The sequence below is a fragment of the Pyrgilauda ruficollis genome, unplaced genomic scaffold, assembly GCF_017590135.1.
Source record: "Pyrgilauda ruficollis isolate IOZ18807 unplaced genomic scaffold, ASM1759013v1 scaffold9, whole genome shotgun sequence".
Taxonomy (NCBI): domain Eukaryota; kingdom Metazoa; phylum Chordata; class Aves; order Passeriformes; family Passeridae; genus Pyrgilauda; species Pyrgilauda ruficollis.
In genome coordinates, this window is record NW_024531043.1 from 1,769,185 (window position 1) to 1,795,121 (window position 25,937).

Genomic DNA, 25,937 nt, shown 5'->3' on the forward strand with positions numbered 1-25,937 from the left:
AATAATAATAAAGTCTTTGTTATCTCTATACCTTGGGGATGAAAATCCACTATTCAGTCAAATTCTCCTGCTTGATGAAAATCTGCAGCCTGGCTCTTGTGGAAGGACTCGGTGTGAGGGAGAAGACCCAGGCTGGAGCAGAGATGTGGGAAAGATTCACTGCAGGGAGAAGCTGTCAGGAGCTGCTGTGCAGGGCAAAGGGCATTTCTGTGGGATTGGGCTGGGGATGATTCATCTCCTCAACTCGGCTCACACAGAGCCAGGGCATCCTCAAGGTCTCCTGCACTCCAAGTTTTCTTGGATGGCAGAAGTGCAGAAAGGTCAGGGAATAAAGGGGAGTGGATGACTGGGGAGAGTGTTTGTCAGCGCCAAGGAAATGCCAAAAAAGCCCCAGTGAGCTTTATCAGATGGATGCAGCTCAGCCCTGACTTCTCCAGGCAGGAACAGTGCAGGAATTGAGCTCCACCTGCACCCTGGAGGGTGCAAAACCTCACTCAGGGTTGAGCTGGACCTCCTCAGGTATCCAGCCTGGCCTGTTTGGCTGTTGATCCAGCTGGAGATGGTGGGTTTGGGATGGATCCTGCTCTGTCTCCTCTCTGCCTGGTGCTGACCTCCCCAGCCCAAGGTGCTTTGTTGGATCCAATCCAGCTCAGGGACCTGTGACAGCATTCCCAGGGCAGGAGGGAATGGCACAAGGCTGAGCTTGTCCACAGGGAGCCAAAAACTTCTTGCTCAAGACAGGCTTTGGTAAAATCAACTCGAACTACACCTGATGCTTTGGGCTTCCAGCTCCTCTCTCCAGTGGTACTTCCAAGGAAAACTGGAAGGGAGCCTACAAGAGAGATGGAGAGGGACTTCTTATAGGAGCAAGGAGGGACAGGATAAGGGGAATGGATTCAAAATTGGCAGGGTTAGGTGGGATATTGGGAAGGAATTGGTTCCTGGCAGGGTGGGCAGGCCCTGGCACAGGGTGCCCAGAGCAGCTGTGGCTGCCCCTGGATCCCTGGCAGTGCCCAAGGCCAGGCTGGACAGGGCTTGGAGCAGCCTGGGACAGTGGGAGGTGTCCCTGCCATGGCAGGGGTGGCATTGGATGGGTTTTAAGGTCCCTTCCAATCCATCCTATGATTGATTGATTGATTTGCTAAGTTTGCTTTGGGGACACAATCAGTTCCTCTCCATCCCCTGCCCCCACGGTCTGCATTCCCCAAGGGAATTCTCCTTGCTGGCTTCTCCTCCCACCCTGTGCCCTCGGGGTGTGTCCATGGAGTGACCACAGCTGCTCCTCAGCTCAGGCCATCTGCAATCAGAAAAGGAGCACAGATGTGGGGCTCAAGGTATGATGAGAGCTGGCATTTCTGCCATGAGGCTCACCGTGGGCTAGGAAGCAAAAATAGAGTTTGATTCACTCCCTGCCAGCAAACCCAGGTCTGTTTTTCCCTCAGAGCTCTGGGGAGATTGTCAGGTCCCATCTTCCCTCCTTCTTCCCCCCCTCCCCACTGAGTTGCCAGGGTTTGTTTTCCTTCCCAGGTCTCTTCCATGACATGAGCAGCATGATGGAAACATGGCAGTTTCAGTCCAAGCAGCAGCCCCGAGAGGGAGAAGTGTGCTGAGAGCAGGAATTCAGTTCAGGAAAGGTTTCAAGGTTTCAGGCTCCAGCTTGCCTTGGAACAAACCCCATAATTTTGCAGTTCCCAAAGAGAAAATTCTCTTCCTCCCACCTTCCTCAGGACCGCCAAAATCTCTTTGTATTGTTCAAAACATTTCATTTGCATTTCTGATCTGTCTTCATTCTTCTGCGCTTGGACACAAAACTTTAAAACCTCGGAAAGGAGAAGGTTCCCTGGAATTTCCATGTTTGTGCCATTCTGGAAATGGCCAGGGAGCTCTGGCAGGGAAAAGCCTTCCCCTGCTCCCCTGGCCAAGGCTTCTTCCTCATCACTCTACTCCATACCTGATCCAGAGAGGCATTTTGTGCCTGGAGACTACATATTTCCCCCAAATATATCCTACATTCCACCCAATATATCCCATATTGTCCCCAAATATACCACATTTTCCTCCCAAATATATCCCATATTCCCCCCAAATATATCCTATATTGTCTCCAAATATATACCACATATTTCCCCAAACATATTTCATATTCCCCTCAAATATGTCCCATATTCCACCCAAATATATCCCATATTCCCCCCAAAGATACCCCATATTCCACACAAATATATTCCATATTCCCCCCAAGTACATCCCATATTCCCCCCAAATATATCCCATGTTCCCCTCAAATATATCCCATGTTCCCCTCAAATATATCCCATATCCTGCCCAAATACTCTCCATATTCCTCCCAAATATATCCCATATTCTACCCCATATATCCCAAATTCCCCCAAATATATTCCATATTCCACCCAAATATGCTCCATATTCCCCCCAAATATATCCCATATTCCCCTCAAATATGCCCCATATTCCCCCCAAATATATCCCATATTCCCCTCAAATATGCCCCATATTCCACACAAATATATCCCAAATATACCCCAAACCCATCAGCCCAGTCCCCAAGCCGCCCTTCCCGGCTCAGTGCTCTGTGCTGCTCCTTGCCCCCCTGGGTCCCCAATGTCCCCGTGTGTGACCCCAGCAGACAAACCCCTGGCCCCACAGGAGATCCAGGGGTGATTCCCAGCACACCTGAGCTGGTTTACTCCTCTGGACAGGCTGGGATCCTGCAGGAGCTCATTGGGAAAGGCTGGCAAGGGACAGGAGCTGTCACACTCGGTGCTGGTTGAGTTTTGAGCTGTGCTGGTGGGACTTTGGGATTGCCTGGATCTGTTCCCAGGTCTTTCCGTGTCAGTGCCTCCTCAAAGGCATGTTCCAGCCTCATATTTCACAGACTCCCTGAGGCTGCAGCTTGCTCGGCTCATTAGTCCCCGATCCCAGTGCTGGGCACATTCCTGACTTTCTGAGGCTGCAGGATCTTCTCCAGATCATTCCACAGGTTATTCCCGAGGCTTTTGTCCTCCTCCTTCCGTACTGTCCCAGATCCCCTCTCCCACTTGTTCCTTGCTTGGATCACCCTGCAGTTCCCGCTATCCCTGTTGCCTCTCCAGAGAGTGCATCCCAGATTTTGGAGTTATTCCTTCTTCCAAATTCCCACCTCCTTCCTGAGCTCTGCTCCATCCTCTGCACCCTGCAAATCCCTTCTCCTGCCCTATCCCTCTCCCTCTGCTCTTGTCCAGACGTTGCTGAACACTCCAGCCTGCAGCCAGCACCTTTTCCAACTGCACCAGGGAAGGAAGCATTTTCATTTTAATTAAAATAATTTAATTAAATTAGTTAAAATTAATTAAATTAGGGAATTTTAATTCCTGCCCCTCTGGGATGTGGTTTTCCGTGGGGCAAAAGAAAGGTGAGGCAAGAGCTGCTTATCCCAGCCCCAAGCACCGCAAGGAGGAGCACTGCAAGTGCAGCCATTCCCGAGGAAAAATCAGGGAATGAGGCAAGAAGAAGGAATTTCTCTCCCAAGGAAAAATCAGGGAATGAGGTAAGAGGAAGGAATTTCTCTCCCGAAGTGTGAGCTTCCCACACAGCGCCGGGCTCAGGTTTTCCAGGAGAAGGAGAACCAGTCCCTGGTCACAGCACAGGGTGATGTTATCAGTGTCACCAGAGCTGTCACGGGAGGTGTGGGCACTGCCATCCTCATCATCCATCCAGACTGGGGTGGCAGCAGCCAGAGCTGTCTGTGCTCCCTGCCTGGCAAGTCAGAGAGATCCTTCTGCCAAGGAAATTCTAAGGAGCCGAGTGACAAACTGACAAACTTCCCTTTTGCTGGTTTTTTTCCCCTTTAATTTCTTTTTGGAAAAGCTTTGGAGAAATTTCTGAAAGGGCTGTCTCAGCAACTTCCCTTCTGCTTCATCACTCGGAGCACTGCAACATCATCAAATTAGTCAAAAGAAAACAGTGGTGCCTCTCATTTCTCCAAACAGCCAGATGCTCTTTCCAAGGGGAGGCAGCATCCCAGGCTCTGCTTGGCACCAGTGGGGGAGGGCAGGATTCCTCTTTCCTTTTTAAAGTATCACATTTGGCTTTCAGATCATAAAAACCCCTCAGACAGGGGTTTGGATCTCTCTGGATCCAAGAGATGTGGCCAAGAGTGTGTGATGGATCTGGGAGAGGTCAGAGAGGGATCCCAGAGCTGGCTTTTTGGAGAGTTCATCCAACCGATGGCTTCCACCTTCAGCATTGCTTCCAGTTCCCCAAAGACATCAAAATGGGGATTAAAAACATCTCATGGAATGGTTTGGGTTGGAAAAGACCTTAAAGCTGATCCAGTCTCAGGACACCTTCCACTATCCCAGGCTGCTCCAAGCCCCAATGTCCAGCCTGGCCTGGAGTTCTCCAAAAAGAGGAGCCAGTTCCTCTCTCCCTGTGGCTCTCCTCAGGCAAATCCCTGGGGATGTCCAGCCTGGCTCCCTCGAGGAAGCTGTGCCCCCCCAGTGCCCACCAGAATGGCTTTTGGGGCTCTCCTGTTGATAAAATGCTTTTGGGAACATTCCCCAGGGACTGAGCTCGGGCACGGAGCTGTGGCTGTCCCCTCAGCCTGCTGGAGCTGTGACATCCTCCCAGGTCACCCTGTGCCTCTGGGGGCTGCAGCAGCCACGGCAAGAGAGGAAAATAACTCATCCCAAAAATCCCATTCCTGTCCCAGCTCGCAAACAAGGCCCTTACAAGCGAGGGCCAGGAAATATTTGTAAAATGAAGCAATTGATGGTTTTTTTTATTTTTATTCCCCCATCTGTGCTCGGACTGGGGTGAGGCTCTGGCTGCTCTGAATGGGCTTTTCTCTCCCTGCCTCTCTCCAAAAAGACAGAGCCGGATCCTTCTGGGCAGCCCCATCCGGGGGGGTCAGGGCAGCCCCTGGCCAGGCACAGCCCCGGGAACACCCCCAGGTCACTCTGGTGGCTTTGTCACAGCCACGCCTGGCTGTGCTTTCCCAGCAGAGCTTTCCCAGCAGGGTCAGCCCCCCAGTGCTGTGCTCAGCCATAAATCCATGGGGAAGAGCAGCAGGAATTCACCTCCTGCCACACCTGCAGGCACACAAGGGATGTGGATCTTCCAGGTAATTCCCACCTGGATGTCCCTGTCCCTCAGCACCGGGCACCTCGCTGTCAGGTGCTGCTCGAGGCCAAGGAATGGGAGCAATCCCTGCTCCAGCAGGACCTGGAAATCCCAAACCACCCAAATTAATACCCAGTTTTGTTCAACATCTGGGATTTCTCCAGCTGCCAACATTTATATCTTTGCTGCTGTGCACATGACGAGATCCCACATTCCAAGGCCTCCAGCTGCTGCTGCTGCTGCTGGGTGGATCCCTCTCCAAGCTTCCCTCATGCTGGCACTGGCCCTGCAGACCCTTCTCAGGTACCAGCATCCTTCTGGAGGTGCCTGTGGGATCTCTGGCTGATCCCAAACTTATCCTGGAGAGGCCCTGCAGTTTTCCAGCAGGTTCCTTCTGCGAAGTCCCAAGTTACAGGAGAGGCAAGGGATCTCTTCCTTATGGATTCAGTGCTTCTGTCTGGATTTTGGGCCCGTTGTGAGGAGCAGCTGGGGCCTGTCAGCTGCTGAAGGTGGCTGCAGGAGCTCGGTGGCCCTGTGCTGACCTGGCTGTGTCCCTGATGGACAATGCCCTTTTCTCACCCAGACATGGGGCCACTCAGAGGTGTTTGAAAAATTTTTGTCCCATTTTCAGTCTCATGAGAAGGGTGAGACAATACAGATGTTATCATTCACACCATCACAATCAGAAGCTGACTATCTTTTAATTATAATTCACTATAAGCATTTCTTGGCCTATCAGCTTTTTGCCACACCATGCTGTAAATGCCTTAAAGCAAATCATCTAAAATTACCCCTCATAAGTCTTAATACAATGCATATTTCGTAGTTCTGTTTCCCCAAAGTATCCAGTCTTATTTGCAAGGCCATCCTTTGAAACTTGTTTCTAGCTCCATTTCTCTCCCAACAATGTCTGTCCTATTCCATAGCATTCCTAACTCAGCATTTCTTATCTCAAGGTTTGCATACAGATGCACACTGTGTGGGCCTTCTCTCAGGTTTGGAGAATTCCCTGCAAATCCGTTTCCCACCCGTCCCCTGGCACGCTGGGATCAGGGCAGGAGGGCAGGGATGTGCAGCCGTGGGAATGAGAGCTCTCCAGGAGATTTAACAGCTGGGCTGGCTCCGAGGGACAGCCAGGCTGGCTGTGCTTTCATCCTGCTAATTCCCTGCCTGCCTGCCTGCTGGGATTACTGGGATGGAGGCAGACTGGGCAGGAGACCCTGAGCTTGCCCTCTGGATTGGGCACAGAGGGGTTGTGTGGCTCGTGGCTGTGCCTGTCCCCAGGATCTCTGTGCATCCCTCTGGATCCTGGGATCTTCACGGATCACCACCCCCTGCAGCAGAGATTGGGATCTGTTGCCTTTGGCTGAGGTGCTTGGGTGAGGTTTTTTATAAGCTGTGTTTTATCTGATTGAAACCCTTTCACATCCTCCTAGGAGCCAGGTCACCAGGGAACAGCTTTCATGGCCTGGGGGGCGGGGCACAGAAATCCCAGGAAAACGGCCCTTGGGTACCTGTGCCTCCTCACTTGCACCAAGGTGGCCACTTTCCAACGTTTGGAAGGTGGCCAGAGCCCAGGGAAATATTTTGGCAGCTAAGCATGACTCTGTAAAAGAAGAAAAATGACAGAAAAAGCACAGAGAGATGCTCTTTAAATGAAGTCTTTTCCTTAAGCTAAAGGAGTTCAAGGACTGCGAAACTGAATTTATTTGTATTTATTTGTCTTCCTGAAATTGGATCAGGAGCATGCTGTTGGTGTGATTTATGCCTTGGGTGCAAGTGTCCTACTTTGGTCAGTGCCCAAACCCTGCCACCGTTAATGAGAATTCTCATTATTGGTTCAGTGGCACCTGGAAGGCTTTTAAGGACTGACAGCAGGAGCAAAACAATTCCAGAGGGCATTTCCTCAGTGCCTGTGCCCATCCTGATCCATGGCCCTGCTCTGCCCAACCCAGGAGCCCCTTCCCCGGTGTCCTTGTGGTGGTGGTGACGCCGGTGCCACCGCCTGCCTGTCTGCATGTCACCTCTCTAAACCCTGCTTGTTTTCTCCTTGACGAGGGCTCACCTGGCAGAGGTTTTGCACCAGCTCAGGTGGCATTTCAGAGCCTGTCCCACACCCCAAAAGGTGTGTGGTGCAGTGAGCTACACCTGAGTTACACCTGAGTTACTCCTGCATTACTCCGGTGTCACCGCCTGGGCCAGGGCAGCCAGCGCTGGGATGTCCCCAGTGCCCAGCCCTCCCCTCATCCCCAGCAGATCCAGAGACAATCCCTCATTTGCTTGGCTGAAATCACTTCCACTCCCAGCATCTGGAAAGGTCAGGAAGAGGAGGGAGAGCTCCTGGGAGCCTCCTCTTTGTTCTGGGGTGTTTCTTCCTCTTCCCTGCTCACGAGCACCGAGCTGCTCTGCAAACTCCTTCTGCCAAGAGCTGCCCCAGCCTCCCTTTCCCATCTCCCAGGGTTGTTTTCCCAGGGTTCCAGCTGGGGTTTTGGGGTGTAGAGGCTCTGTTGTAGAGCCAGTGTGGGCACGGGGCATTCCTGTGGCTCTGAGGTGGAGCTGCCATGGCGTTTGGGTTGTTCTCACCTCGGTGATTCATTGCCCTGGCTGGGGCTCTGCCTTTCCTCCCTTCCCACAGGGCAGTGGCCAAGTTTTGGCTCCTGTGGGGAGCAGCTGGAGCAGGACCTGTGCCCCTGGTGCCAGCACCCCAAAAGGTTTTTAACCCTTCAGTTTCAGGGAAGGGGAGAACAGTCCCCAGAAAGCTTTGCCGGCTCGGATGGAGAACGATCGTGTCCCGGGGGACCTGTGGGGGAAGAGCAACGTCCCCGTGGTCCTGAACAGCCCCTACTCCAAGGCAGAGCAGGTAAGAGGCCATAGCTGGGGCTGCTTTGGGTGGGAAACCCAAAATTCGCAGGGTTTGTGGGAATGTGACCCATCCTGGTGGGTTCTCCCAGCGCAGAGAGCCTGCAGGGACAACCTGTGACCCCAAAAGCTGCAGGTGATGATCCCAGAGCCCCTCTGGGACAGGAGCTCAAGTGGCTGTGGTTCAGGCAGGGAATGGAGGTCACTGGAGAATGATGCTCTCCATCTGACGTGGCATGGGAGCCCAGCCAGGGAGCAGGACGCTGAGGCCTCCCTGGGGAATGTGATCCCTTCTGGTGGCACAAGGCCAAGCTGCATCATTAAAGTCGTTTGGATTCATCTGATGGTAATTCAATAGAGCACTTCAGATAATGCCTTCCACGGTGCCTTTTCATCTCCTCACACTCCACGACCATAAATTCTCAGGCTTCCTTGCCAAGAGGAGATTAACTCCACGTTTGTAGCAGAGCCAGAGACGTCAGGCAGACCCTGCCAGGCCACCAAGATCACCTCGGGGAAAACACGACGTGCCTGAGCTCTGCCAGTGCTCGGGCAAAAGGATCTCCCTGATGGGATTATCCAGGGCAGGACCTGGGGGACCAGACTGGAGATCACCTCCCTGCCATAGCAGGGACACCTTCCACTGTCCCAGGCTGCTCCAAGCCCCATCCAGCCTTGGGCACTGCCAGGGATGCAGGGGCAGCCACAGCTGCTCTGAGCACCCTGTGCCAGGGCCTGCCCACCCTCCCTGGGAACAATTCCTGCCCAATATCCCATCCATCCTGCCCTCTGGCAGTGGGAAGCCATTCCCTGTGTCCTGTCCCTCCATCCCTTGTCCCCAGTCCCTCTCCAGCTCTCCTGGAGCCCCTTCAGGCCCTGCAAGGGGCTCTGAGCTCTCCCTGGAGCCTTCTCCTCTCCAGGTGAGCATCCCCAGCTCACCAGCCTGGCTCCACAGCAGAGGGATGGGCGGCCTGAAGATCACAGAGATTCCTGCAGGATCACCCAGTCCCACCCCTGCCATGGGCAGGGACACTCTCCACTATCCTAGGCTGCTCCAAGCCCCATCCAGCCTGGCCTTGGACACTGCCAGGGATCCAGAGGCAGCCATAGCTCCAGAGCAGAGGGGCTCCAGCTCTTGGAGCATCTCTGGTGCCTCCTCTGGACTCTCCAGCAGCTCCAGGTCCCTCCTGAGTGGCCCCGGGCTGGATGCATTTCTCCTGGCAATCCTGCATGCAATGATGTTCCCATGCACTTTTGCAGCCTGGCAGTGCCAGAGACCCATGGGGGACACAGGACACCCTCTGAGCTGGTGCTGATGCCCACACAGGGCACTGGGATAGCCCTGGCCATGCTGCAGGGCTGTACCCAGCCTGGCTGGGATCCATTTCCACCCTCCCTCACCTCAGACATGGCCAGGTGTCCCAGCAGCACAGCCAGCCTCGGGCTGGGTGTCACCCCACGCTGGTGGCAGCACCCCTGAGCTGCAGCGGCCAGGGGGATGGCCCTGGGCAGCCCCAAGTCCCAGCAATGGGATCCTGAGCCCAGGGACAGGTCAGGGCTGCTCCCTTTGCCCCAGCTCTGCAGAGACTCTGATTTCCTGCCTCCTTTGCTAAGCCCCGTGCGTGTCCGTGTCTGTTACTATAAGCACTTTATAACCTTCTGTGTGCAGAGCTTAATTTCTCTCTGTGCTGGGGCTGCCAAAACCGCCAGTCTTAAGCTGCTATTAAACTCTTTATTATTTTTTTTTTCCACTGGATGCACAGCTTTCTTTTTATCCTTCTTATCCCCGAATCCTTACGCCTGCTTTTCTGGAAGCAGTCTGGTTTTTCCCACCAGCCATTCCCCAGGGCTGTGTGCAGTCAAGGCAGCTGAACTTCTTTCAAGCAGCAATAAATACTATTAACACAGGGGAAAGTCAAGCCAAGTGGGAACTTTCCTTGGTTTTTTTGAAGCAGGATTGGGTGGATTCACTTGGCCAGGTGGCGAATGCTCACTGAGGCTCATAATAAGGTGCTGAAAGCCCCGCTGGGCATCGATCCCCATCATCCCTCTGTTATTTTTCACAAAACCGCGTTTTTTGCCGGTTTCCCAGCAGCCCGATCCCCAAGCCTGAGGATGCCGTGGCTGTGCCAGGTCCTGTTGGGGCCCGCAGGGACCGATCCGCGAGCAGCCCGAGGGCAAGCGGAGCTCTGTGCCCCTGTGGCTCCCGGGGGAAGCGGCTCAGAGCAGCTTGCCTGGGTGATTTGCGGCCGTGCAGAGGCAGGGGACATGCTCTGAGCCCGGCGGGCTGATGCAGTCTGGACGGAAATGTCAGCACGGAGATAAATCCAGGACCCGGCTGCTGCTGCTGCATCCCCGGCGGGACCCAGCCGAGCGCTCCCACCGCGGGGTGAGCACCTGCAGAGCCCAGGACGGGGGATGTCCGCTGTCACTGTGTCCCCAAGGAGCCCCCAGGGCCGGGGGTGCTCCTCCTGCGGGCGCAGACAGCTCGGGAGCCGCCGAGTGCCGGCACGCTCCGGGTGCGAGCTGTTTGCATAACGCGTGTGCGCCCCGGCTGCCGCAGTTGTCTCTCGGCTTGTCCCTCTCCTGAGTCACCGAGATCCCAGCTGCCTCATTAAAACATGAAAAGATCTCACGCAGCCTCCCTGGCACAGCGGCGGGGAGTATTTGGCTCTGATTTCGGCACACACGCACACAGCTCCTTCCCAGGCTCCCCTGGCTTCTCTCTCTCTCCACAGCTGCTCCGGGGTGGGGCTGTCAGAGCTGACACCTCTGCTCCAGCCTGGCTGCTGTCCCAGGATTCAGCATCCCTCTGCTCCGTGGGCTCTTCCAACAAGGGTAGTCAGGCACTGGATGTCTTGGTTTGGAAAGACAGGTATCTGCAGAGGAAGGCAGGAGCCTCTCCTGAAATGGGAAATGTAAACCCCTTCCCTCTGAATTGTTATAAATTTGAAATTAAGGGGCTCTCAGGCAAAGATATGGGAGTAGGAATAACAGTTCTTTATTAGGGAAAAAATGAAAAAGATCAAATAAACAATGCAGCAAACCTAGACAACACTGACAGAGTCAGAGCATGACCTCACACCCTGTTGGTCAGGGTGCTGGTAGCATCCATACGTTACCTTGCAGCCTGGGACACTGGGACAGATTGATGGCGTCCCATTAATCCCTGGAAGTGTCCAAGGAATGACACTCAATGCTCTGCTCCAGCTGACAGCTTGGTGTTCACTCAGAGATTTGGATCAACCACCTTGGAGACCTTTCCCAACCTCAATGACTCTGATTCCAGGATTGCAGCTTGCCCAGCTCCTGCGGGGAAAAGACAAATGGGGAGGGAGCTGCTTTGGGGGGTTTGAGGCAGAGCACTGCGGGCAGATAAGCACTAACCCTCAGGGAAGTTCTGCCCCTTTGTCATCCCGTGGTGGCAGTGCCCCTGTCCCCAGGAGCTGCGCTGGCCCCAGGGCAGGGAAGGGGCAGGGACTGCAGGTCTGAAGGTTCAGATTTGGCCAGATTTTTGAGTCTTGCGTCCCCCCACTTGCTCCAAGAATGGGGACATTGCTACATCTGCATTCCCAGCACGTTTTGGGGCCGTACCTGCTCCAGCAAGAAGTATTTTAGCAGCACACCTTGTCAGCAGATCAAAACTCCCATTAAAAAGTGCTGGGTACAATCAACACTCCCTGCCTGGTGCTCCTGGTTTCTGTCTGGCAGGTGGAGCTGCAGGTGAGGATTGGTTTTGGTTGCATTTCTGAGCGTTTTCAGCACATTTTGCCCATCTCAGGGAGCTGCTCTGATCAATCAGGCTCAGAGGGAAGGTGGCAGATTGTCACCTTTGGTCCTTGGGGTGGGTCAGGGAGCACAGGAAGCTGTTGGTGACTAAAGAATGATTCAGTTCTCTTGGAAGAGTAAAACAAGCAGGGGGGGAAAATGACCAGGAACTGTCACTGACATGATTCAGGCTGGACTCCTCAAAATTGGAAAAAATGAGCTTAAAAATAGTGTTTTTGCAGGACTACATCGAGGATGTTCTTATTTACTGCTGGGTTTGAGCTCTGCATGAGGTTTTTTATTCGGTTTCTGCAGCGTGCAAAGGGGAGGCTGAGATGTGGTGTGTGGACATTTGGCTTCAAGGGGCAGACTTTGACACATTCCTTGGGAAAATCATGGGATTTGTGACATGAGGAATGTCAGAGATCCATGGCAGCACAGCCTGAGGGGTGCAGGAAGCAGCTTTTGGAAACTGCAAGGGCTAAAGAAGGTCCTGCTGAGGATTCAGGCTGTAAATCTCTGCCTTCCCCTCCAGCCTCTGTCCCTTGTTCCCAGAATATATTTTCAGAGCATGGCATTACACCACGAGCCTCAGGCTGTTTGAAATCCCTGTTTTCCAGGGGAAAAAAGGTCTGGAGCTCATGATAAAAACAAGAACTGAGCAAAAAGTCTGGCCAACAGTGCTAGAATATGCAAAGGTGCCTGCTCAGCCCAGGCCTCGGCCTTGGAGTCAGCCAGGATTGATGTCCCAGAGCTTTGGAACAGCAGAGCAATCCCCTGGTGAAGTGGGAACCAGTCAGACCTGCAGCCTCAGCTGCTCTGTCATCCCTCTGGCTCCTGCTGCCTTCCCTCCTGAGCCAGGAGCTTCTCCCACTCTGGTTCTTTACTTCTTTAAATTTGTGCTGCTGCTGCGGGGGTGACAGGAGCCCAGGAGCCCCAGAAAGGAGGTGACACTCTGCTGAAGGTAGGGTCAGCTTCAAGAAAACCAGATTAATTCAAAAGGGACACCAGCCCCAGAATCTTGTAGGAAGGACAGACCCAGTCCCAGCCCAGAGCTGCTGTGCAGAGCCTTGAAGTGGTGCCAAACACCAGCAGCTTTGCCCAGGATGCTCTCAGATGTCCCCTGGAGAGCTGCAGCAGCAGCGCCGTGGTTCCAGTGATGGAATTCCATCCCTGTGCAAGATCTGATTCCTAGGAGACAGAGCTTTGCTGCCCAGAGCCGCTGCAGCCTGCCCTGGCCCCACTGGCAGACACTGATGGCTCTTGAAGCTTTGGGTGCCTGGGGTGAGTAAGGGCCACAGCAGAAAATTGTGGTTTTATCTGTGAAAACGTGCAAAAAGGAGCACCTGTAACCAGTTCTGCTCCTCACAAGCTCTGTGCTGGCTGAGGCTCTCCCCGTGCTGGCACAGAACTCAAGGAGAGCTGGATGAGCCCACGCAAGGCAGTGTCAGGGAGCTGAGGCTGGAGAAATCCAACTACTCATGATTCAGCAGCCCCCCCACTTGGATAACTCATCCATCCTCACCCCTACAAGCTTCCCAGCATTGCTATCAGAGGAGCTGTGCCTTTGACTTGCTCAGATTGATGCTCAGCTCTTTGTTCTTCCAGGCACAGCTTGGCACCTGCAGAACCTGAGCAGGTGATGCTCCTTGGGAAGAAACACCCCACAGATTTTGGAGGAGAGTCTTCCTCTGGGAAACTTGAACACAACATTCTCCAAGTCACTTCCACCTCTGATTTTAATTAATTTCCTACAGATTTGGCTGTCCCATAACTAGACATGACTTCTTAATTCCATTGTGAATCGGTGGCTCAGTGCTAGGATCCCAAATAACACCAAATATTGGGATAACACCCCTTGTCTGGCTGTGTCACCCCCGGAATTTACACCCAGCCATCCAGCCATACACGATGCTGAGTTGTTAGCACCTTTTCCTGCATTTTGCTGATGAGTTCTGACCTTGTGCCCGGTGTTCCCTCTTTTCCAGCCGCCGCCATCCGGGCGCCAGTCCCCGACCAAGAACGCCCCCAACGGGAGCCCTTCCAAATGCCCCCGCTTCGTGAAAATCAAGAACTGGGAGACGGGCTCCGTGCTCCACGACACCCTGCACCTCAAGACTGCCATGGTGAGTAGAGCTGGCCACAACTCCCTGAGCATCACTGAGTGGATGGCACTGTTTCCAAGGTGGATTTACCCAGGAATGCAGAAGTGGAGGAATTCATGTCATGGTTTGAAAGGACAGGTGTCTGCTCAGGAAGGCAGGAGCCTCTCTGGAAATGGAAAATGTAAACCCCCTCCCTCTGAATTATTATAATTTTGAAATTAGGGGCTCTCAGGCAAATGTATGGGAGTAGGAATAACAGTTCTTTATTAGGAAAATTTAAAATACAAATGCAATAGTACAAACAAAAAGAAATAACAGGGACAGAGTGAGAATAGGAGCTGACCCCCTGTGGGTCAGGGTGGTGGCACGCCTGAGACACTCCAGTAGGGTTTGAATTTCAAATCTGGTGCAATAAACAGAGAGAGGGAAATCCATCTGGGCTAAATAAGGAAAAACACTTGACTTCATGCCAAGCTGAGGTGTGACTCCCATCTCTCCATTGTCTGCATCAGGAGGGACAAGTGGTGACTGCACATGGCCTGGCTGTCACCACTCAGTGTCCCCAGCCAGCTGGCAATGTCCCTGTTTGTCAGACACCACCACCTCTGTGTGGGTGATCGCTGACTGCCCCAGCCCAGCTCAGCAGTGTCACGGTGTCTCCAGAACATTCCTGTTCCCTGCTGTCCCCTCAGGCCACGGCATGCACCGAGCAGATCTGCATGGGCTCTGTGATGACCCCCAGCCCCCACATCCGCAAGTCAGAGGACACCAGGACCAAGGAGGAGGTGCTGCTCCTGGCCAAGGACTTCATTGACCAGTACTACTCCTCCATAAAGAGGTGAGTGCTGCCACAGCCCGAGGCTGCTGCTGGTGCTGAGATGTCACACAGGTCACCCAGAGCCCTGGGGCCCAGCACAGGAAAGAGCTGGAGATGCTGGAGAGAGTCCAGAGGAGGCACCAGGATGAGCAGAGGGATGGAGCAGCTCTGCTGGGAGGAAAGGGTGGGAGAGCTGGGATTGTTCAGCCTGGAGAAGAGAAGGTTTAGGGTGACCTCAGTGTCCTTCAGTGCCTTCCAGTGCCTGAAGGAGGCAAAAAGAAACATGGAGAGAGACTTGAGGCAAGGGATGGAGGAAAGGGACAAGGGAATGGCCTCCCACTGCCAGAGGGCAGGGATGGATGGGATATTGGGAAGGAACTGTTCCCTGGGAGGGTGGGCAGGCCCTGGCACAGGGTGCCCAGAGCAGCTGTGGCTGTCCCTGGATCCCTGGCAGTGCCCAAGGCCAGGTTGGACAGGGCTTGGAGCAGCCTGGGCTACTGGAAGGTGCCCCTGCCCGTGGCAGGGAGGTGGAATGGGATGAGTTTTAAGGTCCCTTGCAACCCAGGCCATTCCATGACTCCATGATCTGATCTCCCACCCGTGCAAGTCACAGCAGGGAGAGGCCCTGGTGCTCCTTCAGCAGCTTCTTCTTGAGTAGAGTTTCATTCCTGGTGTTTGCTGTGTCTCTGCACAAGCCACTGCCCTCTCCCCCTGGTCATTGCCCACCTGCTATCCCAAATCTGGGATAGCCATCCCCACAGTCCCTGTGGCTATGTAGGAACAAGGCATTCCAGGTGGAGAGCAGCAGCATTCCCTGCCCTCCACCTGACCCTCCACCTCCTCTGCTCCCAACCTTCCCAGATCTGGCTCCAAGGCCCACATGGAGAGGCTGGAGGAGGTGACCAAGGAGATTGAGGCCACTGACACCTACCAGCTGCGGGACACGGAGCTGATCTACGGAGCCAAGCACGCCTGGAGGAACGCGGCGCGCTGCGTGGGCAGGATCCAGTGGTCCAAGCTGCAGGTGAGCACCAATCCCACCAGAAACACCCAGGACGTTCCTGCCAAAGGGTGTGCTGGAGTTCTGGAGAGGCAAATCCTGCTCTCCACCACCTGGGAAGCACAGCACAAGTCCAGGGGCAGCTGTTCAGCACACACAGCTCCCCTCAGCAGCGCTGGAATATTGGCAGGAGCTGGAAAAGTGTCTGTGGGATGGGAGATGATGTGGCTGTGTCTGAAATGGAAGCTGGTGCTCCAGGGGATGTTTTCCAATATCAGATCCTGCTCCAACATCTTTCCTGCTGCTTCCAAACCTGTTGCTCCACCTGGAGAGAGGCAGCAGGACACATTTGTCCTCAGTACTGAGATCCAGCAGGGGAGGATTTGGCTCAGTGCCCTTTTGGCAAGGGAAACACACAGAACAGGATTGAAAATCAGTGATCCCTAGGGAATCCCTTGGTACAGAGCTGTCCTGTCCTGGAACAAATCCAGTGCTGCTGAGCAGATCCTGTGGCTGCTTCACACAGGGAATGGGCACAGCCACTTCTGTTGATCCCCCTTCCTGATTTCCCCATGCTTTCATGGATGCTCCTGGATCCCTGGAAATGTCTAAGGTCAGGCTGGATGGGGCTTGGAGCACCCTGGGGTAGTGGAAGGTGTCCCTGCCATGGGCAGGGGGTGGAATGAGATGCTTTTTAAAAGTCCCAACCCAAACCATTCCATGATTCTGTGATTCCCTGTCCCTCAGCCCTGGCTGACACTTGTCCTGCTCTGGCTTTGAGTGCTGATCTACAAGAGAAGCAGAGCAGAATCTGTAATTGTTGGGGGATGAGGCAGGAGCAGCAGCAGGTTGGGAGCACGGGAATGAGGAGGTTTTTGCCTGAGCAGCAGATGAGTCACCTCTCCAAAGTAAAAGGGGCAGCTGGATTAGACATCCACGTGTTCCAAAGGCAGGGAACACATAATTACGGAGCTTTAGATCCCTGAGAAGCCACAGTGGTGCCTGGAGTTCTCCACGTGCTGTGTTTCCTCTGCCTGGCTCTGCCCTAGGAGCTGGAACATCCCCACAATTGCTTCCCTGTTCCAGGTGTTCGATGCCCGGGACTGCACCACGGCCCATGGGATGTTCAATTACATCTGCAACCACATCAAGTATGCCACCAACAAGGGGAACCTCAGGTGAGCCACCAGGGAGTCACCAGGCTTTGAATCTGAGGGCCTCTGGATGAGTGGAGACCCAGCTCTGGGCCCTGCTGGAGTTGGGTCTGGCACTGCAGCAGTCCTGGGAAGGGTTAGAGGGACCTGACCTGGGGTGGAGGAGTCCTGCTGGTCCAAATCTCTCTCTTGTTGCCTGTGGGACCTCAGAGGGAAGATTTTCCCATTATTTCCCCTTTCCCATATTCTGCATCCAGCACAGAGCTCAGACTGCTCTCCAGATCTGTGTGAAACCCCCTGCTAGCAGCCAGGAGCTGGGAACACTCCAAATTCCAGAGCCACGAGCGTACCAGCTCTCAGGGACTCGCACGGGGCACACCCAGAGGTGGTGGCAGCACTTTTTCTCCAGCATCTCACCCCTCCCTCAGCTCGTGGCCTTCACCAGCGCTGCCTTTCTCCTCCAGGTCTGCCATCACCATCTTCCCGCAGCGCACGGACAGCAAGCACGACTTCCGCATCTGGAACGCGCAGCTCATCCGCTACGCCGGCTACAAACAGCCCGACGGCTCCGTGCTGGGGGACCCCGCCAACGTGGAGCTCACCGAGGTGCCAGCCCGTGGGACAGTGCCCTTCCTGACCCTTTTCCACCCTTGCCACGACCTGGGAGCTTCCCCCAAAACCCTCTCCGAGGTCTTCCCTCCAGTGAAGTTGGCAGAGCTGGCGGGGAGGTTGTGTCCGTGTCTCGGGGCTTTCCTGTGTATCCAGATGGATTTCCTTGGAAAGTTTTCTTTTCCTTGAAGCCTCCCAGGCTTACACCACTCCATAATAACCTTGTCCCCATACATGAGAGATGGGGCAGCTGAGAGGTGTTTGAAGAACTTTTATTCCATTTTGAGTCTCATGAGAAGGGTGAGACAATACAGATGTTATAATTCATGTCATCCCAGTCAGAAGCTAATTATTTTCTAATTACAATACACTGTAAGCATTTCTTGGCCTATCAGCTTTAGCCACACCATGCTGTAGATGCCTTAAAGCCAATCACCTAAAACTACCCCTCGTGGTTCCTACTGCAATGCATCTTTCATATTTCTATTTCTCCAAAGTATCCAGTGTTATTTGCAAGGCCATCCTTTAAAACTTGTTTCTAGCTCCATTTCTCTCCCAACAATGTCTGTCCTATTCCATGGCATTTCCAAGTAAGCATTTCTTATCTCAAGGTTTGCATACAGATGCACACTGTGTGGGCCTTCTCTCAGGCCCTGAAAACTCTCTACAGATCCATTTCCCACATTAAACCTGCTCTTCCCATGCCTGCTGGGGGCACACAAGAATTCTGGGCACCCCCAGAGGGAGGAGGATCTGGGTGAAGCAGGTTGGGATTGTCCAGTGCTCCCCACCTGGGGAGTTGGGTTTGTGTCACCCTCAGGTTTTTTTTTTTCCCACAAGTAAAGGCTGGGTTTTGTCACTTTTCTGCTTTTCTCACCCATTTTCTCCTTCACCACTACAGGCACAAGCCATGATCCTACTGGGGATCAATTCCAGGCTCATTTGCAGCTCAAATTCCCTTGCCTTGGCCATGGGTGGGCTGGGACAGGCCACTCCCTGTTGTAGCTCCCTTTGCTCAACCATCAGGACAGAAATCCTGCCAGGAGCTGTGCCCAGCACCACGAAATTCCCTGCCCACAGTGTCTGATGAGCAGGTGACCTGCTGGGACACCAACCCTGCCTTTATTTTCCCCACAGATCTGCATCCAGCAAGGCTGGAAGGCTCCGTACGGGCGCTTCGATATCCTGCCCCTGCTCCTCCAAGCCAACGGCAACGACCCTGAGCTCTTTGAAATCCCGCCAGAGCTGGTGCTGGAAGTGCCCATCCGACACCCCAAGTGAGTCAGGGGCAGCCCAAAACTGCACCAGAGGATCAGCAGGACTGAGTTCCCCTGGTTCCACCATTGCCATGGCCTGGGGGCTTCACCCAAGACCTTCTCCCAGGTCTTCCCTCCAGGGAAGTTGGCAGAGCTGGCAGGGAAGTTGTGTCCATGTCTCAAGGCTTTCCTGTATATCCAGATGGATTTTCTTGGAAAGTTTCCTTTCCCTTGAAGTCTCCCAGGGATTACACCCCTCCATAATCACCCTGTCCCCACGAACAACCCCAAAGAGAGGTACTGATGGAAATGTTCTGCTCAAGTCCTTCACCCTGGTGGCAAAGTGACCTCCCCCATCCCCCTGCCTGCATTGGGAAGGGAGCTCCTGGCTGGTTGTCTAATCCTGACCTTTTCCCCGGCAGGTTTGAGTGGTTTAAGGACCTGGGCCTAAAGTGGTATGGGCTGCCAGCCGTTTCCAACATGCTCCTGGAGATCGGGGGCTTGGAGTTCTCTGCCTGCCCCTTCAGCGGCTGGTACATGGGCACGGAGATCGGCGTCCGCGACTACTGCGACAACTCCCGCTACAACATCCTGGAGGTGCCTCCTGCTGCTGCTGGCGGCTCCGGGGTTACTGGGGAGCAGGCAGGACACTGGGAGAGCACAGGATATCCCTTCTGGGTCCAGTTCTGGGCCCTCAGTTTGGGAAGGACGTTGAGACGCTCGAGCACGTCCAGAGGGGACAACGAGGCTGGAGAGGGGCTGGGAACACAAACCCTGAGAGGAACCACTGAGGGAGCTGGGGGTGCTCAGCCTGGAGAAAAGGAGACTCAGGGGTCCTGGAGCCACATGGCCAAGGTTGGCAAGATCTCTGTGTCCTGTGGGGCCAGGAGGTGTCTGACACAGCCAGTGTGATCCCTGTGGAGCTTCCCACAGGCTTCCCAAAGAATCCTAGGGATCAGCAGGCACCTGGCCTCGTGCTCAATTGAGGCCAAGTGCTGAAACATGAAAGGGTGCAGAGACCCTTGCTGGCTCCTCAGGGACGTGTGTGCCCTTGGGGACCCTCCAGCTGGTCCTGTGGCTCAGGGAATGCCCACACTGGGAGAGGCAAAGCCAAGCCATGGGAAGGTGCCCATGCAGGGGGTCTGGATCCATCAAAACCTCCCAGGGAAGGTTGTGTTATTTAGAGGGGCTCTGTCCCTCCCCAGTCTCCTGAAAACCAGAAGGGTGGGAGCAGTGTGGGTGTCCAGCTGCTTCTGGTGGCCTCCTCAGCAGCATTTGGCCACGTGCCTCTGCTCAGGGAGGAGGAAAGGCTGTGCTCCTGCCATGGATAGGAAAAGGCAGGATTTCTTCCCAGAGGAAGGCACAACATCAGCTCTTCCCTGCCCTGTGGGTGCCTTGTGCCAGCCTGGGCCTCTCCTCTGCATTCTTCTCCCCAAGCAGAGCTCTCCAGTCCTTGTTTTTTGGCCATTAAATCCTTCCCCTCCTGCCATGTGTTGTTACAGCAAGTGGCCAAGAAAATGAACCTGGATATGAGGAAAACGTCCTCGCTGTGGAAGGACCAGGCCCTGGTGGAGATCAACATCGCTGTGCTCTACAGCTTCCAGGTACCTCAGACCCTGCTTTGCCTGGGCCAGCTGGAGGGACACAGGGACAGGGTGGGACAAGTGTGGAGACATCCACCCAAGGACAACAGCTGAAACTGGGCTGTGCCTCCTGAATTTGGGCTGTGCCTCCTGAATTTGGGCTGCTGCAGTGAGATTTAATAATCTCCACACTCTGGATGTTGTAAAACAATACTGCCAGCACCAGAGTCCTGCTGGTCCAGGAGGAATATCCCAACAGCGGGAAAATCCAACCATTCCATGAGGCAGGAACTGGCCCAGGCTCTCCCCCAGCCTGCACCTAAAGGCTGAGTAACAAAACCAGACCTTGGCAAGCCAGCTTCAAGGGGTGAGAGTCCTTCCCAGAGCTGGGTCAGAGCTGCCCCGCTGGAAGAGCTTCCCAAGGCTCTGAGCAGAGGCTGCTCCATCCCATCCATCCCATCTTCGCTTGGCCAGGACAGGGGGCTCCCACAGCACATCAATTCTCAAAGCACTTTAGAGCCCCCTTGGGAAGCCCAGGGTCAGCAGCCACCTTGGATCATCCCCAAAGACCATGGGAGTAAGGAATGTTTGGGACAAACATCTCCAAATGTAAAATTTTGGCTTTTTCCCTCTGGGATGTGTTGACAGCTGCTGGCTCTGCTCTCTTGTCCCCCGACAGAGTGACAAGGTGACCATCGTGGATCACCACTCGGCCACCGAGTCCTTCATCAAGCACATGGAGAACGAGTACCGGTGCCGGGGGGGCTGTCCCGCCGACTGGGTCTGGATCGTGCCGCCCATGTCGGGCAGCATCACCCCCGTCTTCCACCAGGAGATGCTCAACTACCGCCTGACGCCCTCCTTTGAGTACCAGGTGCTGTCCCCACCTCTGCCCTCCACCGGCGCCTGTGGCCAAGGGCGGGTGGGAGTGGGAGCTCAGGAGGTGCAGGAAGGAGAGGGACAGCATCCAATTCCTTCACAATGGATATTTCACCCTAACATAGTGTAATCATGGGGGTTTGCCCCTCCATGGGACATCTGAGCTCCCAGTTTACAATCACACTTTAGAAGTGCCTAAGGGGTGGGTGAGGAAATGGCCTGGAAGGCTCCTGTATCCCATCCCAGCCTGCAGCTTTGAGAGGATGGCTCCTGTATCCCACATCCCATATCCCACATCCTGTATCCCATATCCCACATCCCATATCCCACATCCCATATCCCATATCCCATATCCCATATCCCATATCCTATATCCCATATCCTATATCCCATATCCATATCCCATTTTCCATATCCCATATCCCATATCCCATATCCTATATCCCATATCCTATATCCCATATCCTATATCCCATATCCTATATCCCATATCCTATATCCCATATCCTATATCCCATATCCTATATCCCATATCCCACATCCCATATCCCATACCTCCTATCCCCTATCCCATATCCCACATCCCATTCCCCACACCCCATCCCAGCCTGCAGGGCTGAGAGGATGGCTCCCGCACCCAGGGGATCCAGCAGTGGGACAGGGCTCCAGCCCAGCAGGCCCAGCAGGGATCAGACACTGCTGCTGGGTGTTTGACTCTCCAGACCATGAGGAAAAGCCCCTGAGCAAACACTCCCTCGTTATCCAGCCATTCCTGCTCCGGTGCTTTCCACACAATGTGACCTTTAGTCAAGAGCCCTTAAGGAATAATCCCGGAGCAGGAGCAGTCTGTTCACTCCCGTAACCAGCCCACCAGGCACCCCGATGCTTCCTGGCTCTGACTGCAGCCTGCAAGGGCACGGAATGAGCTTCTGTGTGCTTGCTCCTGCCTTCAGCTGCCTCCCCTTCCCAAAGGGCCTCTTAGGGAAAAAAACCTGTGGCCAGAGCAGGGGAAAGGATCTGTTTCCATCACCTCTCCCCTTCTGGCGTTGTCTTCTTTTTGGCTGTGGCCTATTAACGCTCCTCTCGAGAGGTGACAGAGCAATTGGCCAGATGCTGCTACAAGCCAGGAGGGTTTATTAGATTGCAATTTTCCTGGGCATGTTCCATTGCCCAAAAAAAACCCCACAAGGCTCCAAGAATCAGGGACATAGAGAGGAGAGGGAGAGCTGTGCACTAGCAGCTATTCCTCCCCTTCCTGATGGGAAAAATTTAACTCTCAGTGCTGTGGATGCTGCACTTCTCCAAGCTCTGAGCACTCCCCACCCTCTGATTCTGCTTTTCCCTCTCCTAGCCGGACCCCTGGAACACCCACGTCTGGAAAGGGGTCAATGGGACCCCCACCAAGAAGAGGGCCATTGGCTTTAAGAAGCTGGCAAAGTGAGTACCAGCAGGCTCTGGAAAGGCCTGGAATGTTTGGGGCTGGTCCTGGATTTAAGCACCCTGTGGGTGTGTGCATCACCCTACAGACGGGCTCTGCACTTGGGCTTTGGGTCACTGAAGGCTTTACCTGCCATGAGGGACATTTGGGGACACGGGCAGTCCTTTGAACACCCCCTCAGACCACCAAAATGTGTGTGACCAGGTGAACCCCAGATCTTGGGTATTGTTTGTTCTCCCAAGCTGTTCATTCTCTGGTTAGGAGGTTTTGATGCTCAGGGATGGCTTTCCCACTTTTTGAGGGTGTTTTGACCATTTTTCCTTTCCTTGGGGCAGGAAGATCCCCCCTCCCCACTCAGGGCTGTGCTGGCACTAACAAGATCAAACTCCTGTCCATATTCCTCCTTTTCCCATTGAATTTTCCCTACGTGAGGAGAACCTGCCCCCAGTGTGTGCCCAGCCTCCAAACACCTGCTTTGGAAGGAAGGGGGGAGATGGGAAGGAGGGATCTCCCTGCAGGCAGCAGATGGATCAGGGCTGGGCTGAGATTTGCACTTCATGGTCAGTTGACCCCTGGCAAGGGGCCACCCCAGTCCCTCTTCCCTGCCAAGGCTCCTCAGCAGCAGAATGCAGGAATGAAGCTCAGTTTGGACCCTTTGGCTGATTCTGGCCCAAATTCCTCCCCTGGGGGCCATTGGCAGAGAGGAGCTGCTGGTTCTGTGGCAGCAGGAGCAGGCTGGGTGTGCCCTGGTGACGGTGGCCAGGCTGCCAGGTGGCCCTGGCTCCTCGCTGCATCTCCCCACGCTTCACTTTCCCCAAATCCCTGCTATCAATTTGTTCCCACTCTTCAGCTGTCACCTCCTGCAAGCTGCTCTCCGTGGTGCATCCATAAACAGGAGCAGCAGCTGAGGAATGTGCTCCTGCAGCTGACACTGGGGCCGGGGGAAGAGCAGGAGGATTCATGGAGTTTGGAGAAAAAATGCCTTTATTGCTCCCCTCTTCCCCACTGAGGGATGGTTTTATAAAAATGTGAGCGTGGCAGGTCATTTAAAACAAAATCTCCATTGTTTCTGGTGTAGGGAAAGGAATTGTTTTTGTAATTCACCATTAATCCTGTCTGGATCTGAGCTTATCAGCTGTAGAAGAGGCAGCCTGAGCCCAGAGCCTTGAGCATGATTTGGTGCCTGCTCAAATTCAAAAATCTGGCCAAATCTGAGCCTTCAGACCTGCAGTCCCTGCCCCTTCCCTGCCCTGGGGACAGGGGACACTGCCACCACGGGATGACAAAGGGGCAGAACTTCCCTGAGGGTGGTGATGCAGCAGCAAACAGAAATGTTCCTGAGGCTGACCTTGCCGTGGAAAGGAGCTGCCAGGGGCAGGCAGGATAAACCAGCCTGGAGGAGTTTCTACCTCTTCTTTCCTCTTTTTGTCCTCCCTAAATGATTCCCCAAAACCAGAGTATTTCTGGGCAGGAGGGGCAGGGGGAAGCTGGACTCCCCCTGCCCAGTGTGACCACTCCAGCTGCAGCCTCTGTTCCCCACAGCTCCTCTGAAGGGGGTGCAGGAGCCCTGCTGAACTCGAAAACCTGGGGCAAGGGCTGTCAAAGAGAATCAGGCAGCCCTTCCTCCTGCAGAGGCCACAGAGATGCTTTGGGCTCCCTCAACCTCCCAAAAAATCACCTTTCTCTGTTGCAACAGCATCCTAGATCCAGACCTGATGGATTTCTACCCTTCTGGTGGCCCCATTTAAAGGCTTAGTGGTCCATTTAGAAAAAAATGTTCGGTATGTAGGAAGAACAGTGTTGATGTGATTATGAATGTCCCTAAAATGACAAATCCACAACCCTTGCCCCCAGTGATGCCACAGACAAGGAATCAGCATTCCTGGTGCTGCATCACCTGGGCCAGGATTGGAGAGAGGCTGGGGACCCCCAGGGCCCCTCTGTGTGTCCTGAGCCAGTGGGGAAACCTGGAGGAAAAGCCCCCAGGCACGGCTGAGGCACGGGAAAGAGCCAGCTGGGCACAGGGCTGGGATAAATGTACCACCCCCCAGCCTGCTCCTCCCAGGGGAGGTCTGGGTGTCACCAGAGTGCAAACCAAGGCACTGGGACAGCTGGGTGTGACCTCGGTGTCCCCAGGCTCTGTGTGGAGCAGGGCTGGGTTGGATTCAAGGGATGGAGGAGCCGCTGTTCCTCCTGTAGCTGCAGCTATGGTTGGTTCCAGCCTTCCCTTCCCTTCCCTTCCCTTCCCTTCCCTTCCCTTCCCTTTTTTATTTTTTCTGCCCCTGATTATTCTCCTGCTTCTGTGCCCTTGCAGAAATACCACCCCCATCCTGGTTTATCATCTTCCTCCTTCACCCCATCCAGGTATTTGAGCTCTGTTCAAGCTCCCCCATCTCCTCTTCCTCTTTGACAAGTTGAGCTCTTCCAAGGCTTCCCTATTTGCCATGTGACAACCAAAAATTGATGCTACAGCTTTGTAAGGCTGTTCATTTAATAAGAAATAAAAAGGTCTAGAGGCACGGGTCAGGACCAAGCTCTGACTGGGATTTATTCCTGCTTCCCAGGGCTGTGAAGTTCTCAGCCAAGCTGATGGGCCAAGCCATGGCCAAGAGGGTCAAGGCCACCATCCTGTATGCCACGGAAACAGGGAAGTCCCAGGTCTATGCAAAAACCCTCTGTGAGATCTTCAAACACGCCTTTGATGCCAAGGTATTGCACCAGCTCCTGACACACGTTGGGTGTGAAACCATGGTGTGAAAACAGCTGCCAAGGGCCTTCAGAGTGTGCCCCTGTGGGTCTGGGGTGGAGAAAAATCCCTGATTTCCTGCAGTGATTGCAGCTGTGGCCCCTGGGGTGGCTGCCCCTGTCCCTCCAGGCTCCTGTTCCCACCCTCCCCGTGCAGAGGTGTCAGAGGGATGTGCTGTCCCCAGCCCCAGCCAGCCCAGGAGGCTCCCAGCTCTCTGTGACCCCTCTGTGCCCCCAGGTGATGTCCATGGACGAGTACGACGTGGTGCACCTGGAGCACGAGACCATGGTCCTGGTGGTCACCAGCACCTTCGGCAACGGGGACCCCCCTGAGAACGGAGAGGTAGGACAGCAGGGGACAGCAGGGGACAGCAGGGCACAGGGCCAGGAACGTCCTTGTTTGGCTCAGACTGAGCTGGAAGGACCCAAAACAGGTCCAGGTGCTATAGCTGCCTGCAGCCTGCTCTGAGCAGGGACATCTCCTGGTTCCCTGCCATGACACAGCCACTAATCCGTGGTTCAGTTTGTCCTGTGTGACCACCAGCAGTGTCACACAAAAGGTGACAGTCCCCTGGCTGGGGGGCTGTGACCCGGACAGCTGGG

General features: G+C 54.4%; 1 protein-coding gene across 2 annotated transcripts in view; it reads left to right on the forward strand.

Moving 5' to 3' along the window:
* NOS1 (nitric oxide synthase 1) overlaps positions 1-25,937 on the forward strand; it is a 76,062-nt gene that overhangs the window by 31,428 nt on the left and 18,697 nt on the right. For both annotated transcript variants that reach the window (XM_041488672.1, XM_041488673.1), the window contains exons 3-15: positions 7,849-7,981; positions 13,737-13,874; positions 14,546-14,691; positions 15,532-15,694; positions 16,757-16,848; positions 17,289-17,430; positions 18,571-18,710; positions 19,112-19,286; positions 20,192-20,293; positions 20,952-21,146; positions 22,503-22,588; positions 25,154-25,298; positions 25,573-25,677. In XM_041488672.1, the coding sequence (XP_041344606.1) occupies positions 7,849-7,981; positions 13,737-13,874; positions 14,546-14,691; positions 15,532-15,694; positions 16,757-16,848; positions 17,289-17,430; positions 18,571-18,710; positions 19,112-19,286; positions 20,192-20,293; positions 20,952-21,146; positions 22,503-22,588; positions 25,154-25,298; positions 25,573-25,677 (1,762 nt within the window). The remainder of the gene's footprint in view (positions 1-7,848; positions 7,982-13,736; positions 13,875-14,545; positions 14,692-15,531; positions 15,695-16,756; positions 16,849-17,288; positions 17,431-18,570; positions 18,711-19,111; positions 19,287-20,191; positions 20,294-20,951; positions 21,147-22,502; positions 22,589-25,153; positions 25,299-25,572; positions 25,678-25,937) is intronic.